The sequence below is a fragment of the Poeciliopsis prolifica genome, unplaced genomic scaffold (assembly GCF_027474105.1).
Source record: "Poeciliopsis prolifica strain line A6 unplaced genomic scaffold, Auburn_PproV2 SCAFFOLD054, whole genome shotgun sequence".
NCBI classification, from domain to species: domain Eukaryota; kingdom Metazoa; phylum Chordata; class Actinopteri; order Cyprinodontiformes; family Poeciliidae; genus Poeciliopsis; species Poeciliopsis prolifica.
In genome coordinates, this window is record NW_026562429.1 from 633,419 (window position 1) to 643,917 (window position 10,499).

Here is a 10,499-nt window from a genome sequence, read left to right on the forward strand (position 1 = left end):
CGCTGCTCTTGGTTTAGGTTTGTGCTGATTTTTGCGCATTGGAGCGGTGCTTGTGCTCTTGCAGGTCAGGTACAGTGATAGTTTTGTGTCGGACTTTTATTTTTTCCACATCTGCTGGTGTCAGCCAGCGCGACCCGTCAGCTGTTCGGTTATTCGTCAGTTATTCTTTTCTTTGCGAAACCACAAACAAAGCGAATAAACCGGCGACCCGCCAGAACCGCGCAGACTGTCAGAAGCTCAGACTGAATGTAGAACAACGGGAGGTTCAAACCCAACTCGTTCATTTAGATTGCAGAAAAACGCAAAGCCGTGAAATAAACAAAAGAAAACTGACCAATAAGACTTTGGCTTTGTTGTTCCCCACCTCAACCCTCAGACTGACAGCTGTGTGTGTATAATATGTTTTGACACAAAAGATATTTTATTTTCCACAATTTTGCTAATAGAACAGATGGTTAGATAATAAAACAATAACTCTTCTTTTTTTATTTAAAGGAAAATTTCAAGGTACGCAGTTCTGTACAGCTGCAGGTGTTACTGCAACAATCCACCAGTTTGCTTTGGTTTATTTCAGTGGCCAGTATTTGTGGCCAGTTAGAATCACAGAGAAAAACTCCAAAAAGAATCAAACTTAAAACTCTGTGAGCTAAAAACTTCTGATCACGTAATAGCAATTAACCATAGCCGCCATGGTAAATTATGACTGATGACTATTGTGAGTGCCCTTCGTGTTGCTCTGAACCCGTGAAGTAGCTCCCAGACTCAAAAAGGTTGGTGACCCCTGTGCTAAATGCTAGCAAGCCAGAAAAATATTTCTATATTTTTCCTCCAGACAAAAACATGGAGGCTTTGTTTGTTCTCCACTTTTCCACGTCTGATTCCTCTTCTCTGCTGTTTATTGGCAGCTGGCAAACAAAGTGGTGAGTTAAAGATTATTGAGACGTTTCTGAATATGTGGTGGATAAATATTTATTATTACAGCAGTTTACACCTTTCTATAGTCGGTAAGCAGCTCTATCTTTGCATGTTTTCTCTTGTTGAAGATAAATTTGAACAACCTGCAGCTGCAGCTCTGACTTCCTCCTGAAACCTCAAAGTTTTACAGATTCTGATCAGAGGAGTTTGGACCGCCTCTAAGGACGCTGGTTCTGCTGATAATGGATCAACGTCCATCCATCCATTTTCTAACACCTTGTCCCTGGTGGGTCAGGAGGTGCTGGTGCCTCTGCAGCTACGTTCTGGGCGAGAGGCGGGGCCACCTGGACAGGTCACTAGTCTGAGCACAGAGACACACACACACACACACACACACACACACACACACACACACACACACACACACACACACACACACACACACACACACACACACCTTAACTTAGAGAGACCAATTAACCTGACAGTCTTGTTTTTGGACAGTGGGAGGAAGAACCCACCAAGCACAGGGAGAACATGCAGACTCTGTGCAGAAGGACCAGGGCCGGGAATCAAACCCAAAACCTTCTTGCTGCAAGGCGACAGAGCTACCAACTGCATCGCTGTGCAGCCATCAATGTCCTAACCCACATTCAACAGATTAAAAGGAGCTTTTAGCTTCATGTGAATTTGGTTGATATCTTAGAATGTAAAACTTTCTGGTAAAATAAATAAAGTTTCTGTTTTCTGACATTTTGTTGGTTCATGTTTTCAGCAGCAGATAAAATCTGACATGAAGTTCTGTGTGTTTCTGACCGATCTGTGGGATCCGTCTGATGGAGCTGATAAAAACTTTCACTGCATTTTCTGTTTCTTTGCTCAGAGTTTATTTCTATCTGCTGTTTTCATCAGTTTATAATGTTTTAGTCACACTTTAAAGAAAATGTTGAAGTTTTTCCCTCATGTATTTGTTACATTTTGTTTTAGTTTCATCCAAGAAGTTTGATGTTAAGTTACAAACCAAATTTTGCTGCATTTTGCAGGATTTCATGTTTTTACAGGATGAATTTCATTTAAACTGGATCTCAGTAAACACAATATTTAACTTGATCAGCAACACATAAAATAAAAATGTTGTGAAGATTTAAAAAAGATAGAAATGTCTTTCACCTGATGCTGCCTGGTTGAAGATGGAGAGCGGCATGTTACCGTGTCAGTTCCTGATTTTAATCTTTTGTTTAAACGCAAACAATGAAACTGAATAACATCTGTCATAGGCAATAACACACACACAAAAATAACTAAAAATAAAAAAGATGTGAAAAGGTGAATCATAAATTCCTTGGTTTTTGTCACATGAAGATGTACCTGCAGTGGTTTCAGTCGTGTGAAAGCGTCTTTCTAAATAGAAATCATCTCCATTCTGTAAATGTGCAAATTTATGCACATGATTCCTCTGTTTAGAATAAACCTCCACATTCTCCACTCGCCGTAGAGGATCTGGTTCTTTCTTTAAATCCGACTGAACTCTGCTGCTCAAACAAGCATTTAAACTTAATCTTAGTTAATCTGTAAAATGAGACGACTTCTCATTTTACAGACTAAAATGAGAAGTTGCCTTTATTGCTAAAACCTGAAGCCACAGAATAAATCATTTTAGATAAATGATGAATAAACACATATTCAATGGAAATAATTATTAAAAAATAAGGACCTTAATGAAATCAGCAGCATCATATTTACTGTCACCCCTAAAAAATACATTTAGCTGGAATATTTTTCACTTAAATTTTACTTTAATGAGCTAATTAAACGTCTATTAAAGGTCAAAGGTTAATTGTTGAATTGTTTGCTATGGAGAAACAACACAGTGTTATTGTAATAACTGACCAGAACTCGGTTTATATCGTCACCAATAAATCTTATCAACATCAGTGAAAATAATAAAGAACCAGCTAATATTTCTAACAATACATATATTTAGGAAATGTTAGTTTTAGTCATTTTTGTTATAGAATAATTCTGTTGAATTTCCACAACAGAACTAAAAACAGCAAACATGTTTTCATGTAAATTTTTTATTTAAAAAAACTATTTTAAATTTTTTTTTCTCATAATATCCACAAAATCCCCTTGGAGAAAATGAATCCTTCCTGCTTTTGCAAAGGTTTTATGCTTTAAACCTCCACAATTGGAATTAAATGATTCTTCTTTAAGAAGTCAACATTTCATGCTCTATGCTGATCAAAATGATAAGTTGTCTTTTTTTCAGCAGCTTATGTAACAGTAATGGCTCTAAAAAATGTTATTTTGCTGGACTGAAGGCAACAATGACTTTAACGGTTGTCTACTATATAAAAACGTACAGTTAGCAGTTGCAACAGTGAAAATTAGGAAATGAGTCAAGTTGCATGAACACATGAGACTCCTGAGCCTCCAAACATTTATTTTAAAGTTTTCTGCAGATAATGCATGAGTCTGAGTCTGAGCCTGATCAGACAAGCCGAGGGGCAAAACAATCCCTCCAGACAAACAGACAAAACGCTGCTGGATGTTCCTGGATGTAAATCTGCTCTCTGATCCCTCTGGACTTCCTGTTAGCATTTTTTAGCATTCATCAGATTAATGAGCATGTTTGTCTCTGAACGGCTTCATGAATAAATGCAGATGATTTAATTAAGTTTCCTCACTGACAGAGCAGAGTTTAACTTTTCAATCCTTTCTTGTCTTTGAAACAGAAATGAAGCCTAATGTGTAAAAAACACAACTAAAACAGAAAACAGCAGCCGTTGTGCTGACCAGACGTTTTCAGATTCCCAGTCTTTCAGTAAAGTTATTAATTCAGTCACATTTCTTTAAATACCTGACGACAGTCTGAAGTTTCCTCTTGATTAATGAAAAGATCCTCATAAATACTGAAGGAATAAATGAAGTTATCAGTGATGAATCCAGTAGATTTGAACTTTTTTTTCATGTTGCAGGGAAAAACCGACTCTGATTGGACTTTTAATCATTCTGCAGTTTAATTCTTTTTTTTCACTTTATCTTTCAGTAGTGGTTTTCCTGCCTGTGCTGCTCTGGTTTATGTCCTGGGTTCAGGCATCACCTCCTGAGTTTAATACTCCTCCACTCATTTGTTTCCTTTCCAGGTCCGTGGCTCGTTTTTCTGATTCTCATTTTGGTGAAAATACTTCTTTGTTTTCCTCTTGTCTCATCAGGTTTGTTGTCTTTTTTCTAAGTAAAAAGTTCTTCAGTCGGGTCCAAATTTACCAACTCAGTTCATGACAGATCTTTTTAACTCCTACATGAAACTTTGCTTAATTCTCACTTAATTAAAAATGTTTTTCTTTAAACCACATTAAACTCCAGTTTGTCTGATAATGATAGACGTTGCTTCCTAGCGGAGCACCACAGGGCTCAGTGCTTGGACCAGATGTATTTATTTTATGCACTTTGCTAAAGAGACATTTCTTTTGTTGAAATTCTACTATGTTTTAATCCATGAATCTTGGACCTAACGAGTAAAAGAATAATTAAAAACAATCAGACCATTTTAGGAGAATCTGTAAAGGTTTTTGTTGTTGAGGAAGTGAGTTCAGGAGTCCAGAAATGATCATTTATGAAACTGAGTGGAACATTTCAAAAAGCTGGTTTCATGTTTTTATCTTTTAATCTTTTTACATCTCTCCATAACCAGCATGTTTGCCTCACTCACACCAATAACAAACATGGCGCCATTTTGTGTTGTCTGCTGTTTTCAGTGTCGTTTCGTGGCAGTCTTACAGCGCCATCAAATGGTCTGGCGTGTGTACTGCACCGTTTTCAGTGATCAGGTTTATAGACACATTTTTAAAAAATCATTTATTAAAATGTCTCGTTCGTCTCCAGGAGGAGCAATAGAGGACAGTTAGTTCTGCATTTATTTCTAAACTTTGGTCACTATAATTCATTATTTTCAGATAATCCTATGAGTTTTATGAAAATAGTTAAACTTTTACAACTTTAAAAGTTTGATTCCTCAGACTGTGTTGGGCTTTAGTAACATTTATGTTTATTTTTATTTGTTGTGATATTTCTAATCTCCAGAGTAGAAACATCCAACCTTCTGTTTGTAACAACTGGTTTTGTAATTAATCACTTTTCTCTCATTTCTTTGTAGTTTTTATTTATCAAAGGAGCCAAATGTTCATGTTGGTGCTGAAAGTTTCTGAAGTTTTTTGCTCTTTTGTTTTGAACACTTCATGCATAATAAATGAATAATTCTCCATCTGGCAGCACAACTCTTAGATCCCTGTGACTGACAGAAAATCAGATCTACTGACGACATTTGATTGATCGCAGAGATCAAACACGTTTGCTGCATATTTAAATCTGTTTGTGTTTTTCTGAGTTTCTGGGGAGAAAATGCATCAATGAATAGAGTAATTAATAAACCAAAACGTCTGAAGTCTTTGATTTTCAGCTTCTGAACTGTTAGAGTTGAGAACTTTGAGATGCTAATTTTCTTTGAAACAACAGTTTTCTTTTTTTCCTGCAGTTCTTTTTGTTTATTTGCAGAAGATTACATCTGAACTTCCTCAACTTCCAACAGAATCCAGTCTGCATCCAAACACAGATGAATTTGATATATAAATGAGTTTGAGACGAGGAGGTGAGACGGTTCCTCCTCATCACCAGAAACAAAGATAAAATAAAAATCAGATGAAGAGCAAAAATATGTTCACTTCTACAAAATGTTTCTCTGATGCATTTTATTTTTAAAAATACGTTTTTTATTTTTAGCTTTTTACATGCATACATTTCTTTACTTTAAAAATAAAAATGTATTCTTTGTGTTCAAATATTAATATTATTATATGAGGAACAATAGAAACAGAAAAATGATAATATTTACTACAGTCAAATAAAAACAGAGGAATTTTAAAGACTATTTAAAAACTGAAGCTAAGAGGAATTTATCTTTTATTTATGGACTTAATTCATAAAATCCAGAGCAGATTTTATTTCAGTTCAACGTCTAGAAAAGTGATTTATTTTAACTTTTTCTTTTGCTATTTTTCTTTTAAATTATTGTTGGTTATTATTATTTATATGATAGCAAAACAATTGATTAATTATTTCCTCTTTTCAAGTCATTTTTGTCCCTCAAATCACAACTTCTACAGTTTATTCATATTGATATTAAATTAATTTGATAGAAATATAGGATAATTTGTCTTTTGTTAATATTTTGAGAAACTTGTCAACTGGTTTAGACCCGAACATTAATATTAATATAAAAATATGTTTATTGTCAAAACCGTTTAAATAAATGACACAAAAATTATTGGAGTAGTGAAATAAAACTATTAGGTTGTTTTTTCTCAACAGCAGTTTCTAATTAATCATTAATGCTGGACTTCAGTCACTTTCTCTGCATCTGCAGCCTCACCTTCAGATCTGCATGGACCAATCAGAGAAGAGAGAGCCTCTGATTGGAGGATGGACCCCCCACTGAGAGGAAGGATCTGAAATCTGATGTTTGATCCAAATGCTGTCATTCAGGATGAAACCAGGACGAGTTGCTGCTTCCTGATCCAGTTTCTCTGAAGTCTCTCGTTCTCTTTTTATCTGTGAACATTGCTGCACGCTGTGATGAGAACCTGCAGCTGGTTCTGGAGGTCCACCTTCTGCCTGACGCTCCTCCTGCAGCCCGGATCGGCTCAGCATGAAGACGGGAGTTCGGTTCTGGAGCCCGGTTTCTGCCAGCCCATCTCCATCCCGCTCTGCACCGACCTCGCCTACAACCGGACCATCATGCCCAACCTACTGGGTCACATCAACCAGGAGGACGCGGGCCTGGAGGTGCACCAGTTCTACCCTCTGGTCCAGGTCCAGTGTTCGGCGGAGCTGCGGTTCTTTCTGTGCACCATGTACGCGCCGGTGTGCACGGTGTTGGACCGGGCCATCCCGCCCTGCAGGTATCTGTGCGAACAGGCCCGGAGCGGCTGCGAGGAGCTCATGAACAAGTTCGGCTTCCAGTGGCCGGACCGGCTGCGCTGCCAGAACTTCCCGCTCCACGGAGCCGGAGAGATCTGTGTGGGTCAGAACAGGAGCAATTCTGAAGGTCCGGCCGAGCCGAACCCGACCGCCCGGCCTCCGGCTCCGTGGAGCGAGCAGCGGTTCTCCTGCCCGCCGCAGCTCCAGGTTCCGTCCCGCCTCAGGTACCGCTTCCTGGGTCAGGATGACTGCGGCGCCCCCTGCGAGTCCGACAGACCCGGAGGACTGATGCACTTCAGCCGGGAGGAAGTCCAGTTCAGCCGGGTCTGGGTCGGGTTCTGGTCCATTTTGTGCTGCGTCAGCACGCTGTTCACCATCCTGACGTATTTCCTGGACAGAAGGAGGTTCGTGTACCCGGAGCGGCCCGTCATCTTCCTGTCCGGCTGCTCCTTCATGGTGGCGCTGGCCTACAGCGCCGCCTTCCTGCTGGAGGACAAGGCGGTGTGTGTGGCCCGGTTCAGGAAGGACGGGTACCGGCTGGTGGTCCAAGGGACGGAGAAGGACGTCTGCACTGTCCTGTTCGTCGTCCTTTACTACTTCAGCGTGTCCGGTTCCGTGTGGTGGGTCGTTCTGGGCTTCAGCTGGTTCCTGTCGGCCGGGATGAAGTGGAGCCACGAGGCCATCCAGGCCTGCGCTCACTACTTCCACCTGGCAGCCTGGGTGGTTCCGGCGCTGAAGACCGTCCTGGTGCTGGCGGTGGGCCGGGTGGAGGGCGACCTGCTCAGCGGCGTCTGCTCGGTGGGAGCGTCCAGCCTGGACGGCCTGCGGGGATTCATCCTGGCGCCGCTTTCCGTCTCCCTGCTCATCGGTGGCTCCTTGCTGCTGGCCGGGTTCGTGTCGCTGCTTCGGGTCCGGTCCATCATGAAGCATAACGGCACCGAGACGGAGAGGCTGGAGAGGCTGATGGCGCGGATCGGCGTCTTCGGCTCGGTGTACGCGGCCTCCAAAGCGGCCGCCATCGCCTGCCTGCTGTATGAACAGGCGCTCCGGCCGCAGTGGGACGCCGCCTGGCGGATGCGGACCTGCCGACACTTCGCCACTCCATGCCCGACCCGAAACACTCCGGCGGCCTCGCCGAACTTCACGGTCTTCATGATCAAGTACCTGACGATCTTCACGGCGGGGATCGGGTCCGGATTCTGGGTCTGGAACCGGAAGACGCTTCGGACGTGGCGCCGCTTTTCCAACAGAGCGAACCTGAACGGAGAGCCGGGTCCGGAGCCGAACCGAAAAGAATCTGCAGAACCCAAACGAACTGATGGAGGTTTTAGTTTTACACAAAATGTTGACAAATATTTTTGATCTAGTTCAAATATCTTAATGCACTCAAAAAACTTAATAAAACTTAATATTGATGACAAATATTCATCAATAATTTTGATGAATATCAAAATAAATTGGTAGATTATTTTCACTTGTAACAGATGAATGAACATTATCAGCTCCTGTTATTCAAATTATTGAGTTTGTTTTGTTGTACAGTGAAGCCTCGTTTTTCGCGGGTTTCGTTCCAACAACTTTATTTATTTTACAATTATTATACAATGAAATACTCCATAATACATTGAAACCAAAGAATAAAACCTTTTACAGGCCCTGGCATTTGTTTAACAAATAAAAATATTGGATAAACATTCTGTTTATTTATTTTTTTAAGTTTTACAAATAACTACAGCACTGTAAAATAATCATTTAATCATCAAAACGAACTGAAGGCTTCAAATTGCGGACATCAGCACCGCGACCAGAGTCCTTGGATCAGAACTGGAGAAAATGACAAATGATTATGAAAAAAACAGAAAGTGCAGCAGAACAAAGTGACTCAGGTGTGTTTCTACCTGAGCCGCTCTGCAGCCGCGGTGCAGAACAGTTTTATGTTGTTGTGGCTTTTTTTCTTCTGGGCAAAAAGATTCTTTTAAACCGACAGACATGCCGCCACCGATTAGAGAATGAAATGAACGGCTCAGTCTTGAGAAGCTGCAGCTGCAGAGCTTCTGCTTTCCTTTAAGTTTCTCTGCGATGGTTAGAATCTTCCTCTGCCTTTTGGGCCTCACAGCAGGAGGCTTTTTGTCGACATTATGGGTTTTAGAGAAACTTGAAATCGCAAGAGAATTTGCAAACTTAAATTCGACAAGCTGTTTTCCATACATGCAACGTTATTGACACACAGAAGCGGAGAGACTGTTTAGCCAATCAGGATGCAGAACACAATGGAAAAATAAAACAAACAAAAAAAAAAACTGCACAGAACATCGTGTTTGAATCGATTCACTGCGATTCAAACACCTTAAAGTTTCTCCAGCTGTTTGATCATTTGTGTAAAACCTGATTTATTTTCCCTAAACATCCCAGTTGTTTGTGTTTCTACTGCATTTTTTGAGATCAATAATTATTATTTTATTCAACTGTTTGACATGTTGCTGTTTTTAAATTGGGTTTGTTTTGTGCACAGTGACAATAAAAGTTTTTCTGTTCCTGATTTAAAGTGTTAAAATGTTTGAGCTCCAGGTTTTTTCTCTTTCTCCACATTTTAAACAGCCTCACCTTTAAAAATGATCAGTTTATATAAAATTACTTTATCTTCTGATGCACTCTAAGCTGTTTGACTTTTAAAGGGGTTTTGCCTGTTGTACCAACCGGTCATGTGATTTCTCACGCTGTCTTTGTTTTATCCAAAAGTTTATTTACAGAAAAATGGTCATTTTCCATCAGTATTTTGTCTTTGTTCTCCGTCAGCATCTGGGTTTGGTACTAAAGTGTTTTTGCTCCCAGTTGGGAGATGAAATGTTTTCCTCCTCAGCAGCAGGAGGAACATCGAGACGTTGCTGCTGCTTCCTGGAGAGGAAAAGACTTCTACTGACTTCAGCATCACGATTCTGACATATTCATATCTGTGTAACATTAAAATAAGTGCAATAAACGCTGATCGTGTTGGGAGACGATGAGCTGTTACTTCAGGAAGTGCAGCAGCAGGAAGGCGGCTGTTCCTGTGACTGAAGCCTCAGAGGCCACAGCAGCAGCAGGAACCCAGGAGGAACCTGCAATGACATCACAAAGGTCCTTTCAAAATAAAGGCTTTAGCTCCAAATACAAGCTTCTTCATAGACTGTAGCAGTCAGTATTACAGCGATTTGAAGGAAACCTCTGACCGAAGACACTCTGTCACAGAAGAACCATTTGTGGTCAAAAGTTTACATACCCTCATCATTGCCATGACAACTGGATTGACGCCATAACAGAAATATCTGCATCATAAATCTGAAACGTTCACATTTTATTTAGATGCTTGAATATTTTTACTATATGTTGGTATGAATATCATTTTCCTCCTTTGTACATTATTCAGTCTGCTGATTATTTACACTTTAATTATATTGTATTATTATATTCATTTTATATGATGCTGCTGATTTATTTCAGTTACTGAAGATGAAAAATTTTACATTTTGGCCAAATTATGAGGATTTTCAGCATAAATCCTGTCAAATAAACAACTCAGTTCAATTCGATTTGATTTACTGAAATTAATTCAATTTAATTTACTT

General features: G+C 40.1%; 1 protein-coding gene across 1 annotated transcript; it reads left to right on the plus strand.

The window, feature by feature from the left end:
* The first annotated feature begins 6,276 nt into the window (after positions 1-6,276).
* Positions 6,277-9,737, plus strand: LOC129378904 (frizzled-7-A-like). Its single transcript, XM_055059408.1, has 2 exons — positions 6,277-8,218; positions 9,691-9,737. The coding sequence occupies exons 1-2, from the start codon at positions 6,550-6,552 to the stop codon at positions 9,735-9,737; spliced, it is 1,716 nt and encodes a 571-aa protein (XP_054915383.1). The 5' UTR covers positions 6,277-6,549.
* Positions 9,738-10,499: the final 762 nt, after the last annotated feature.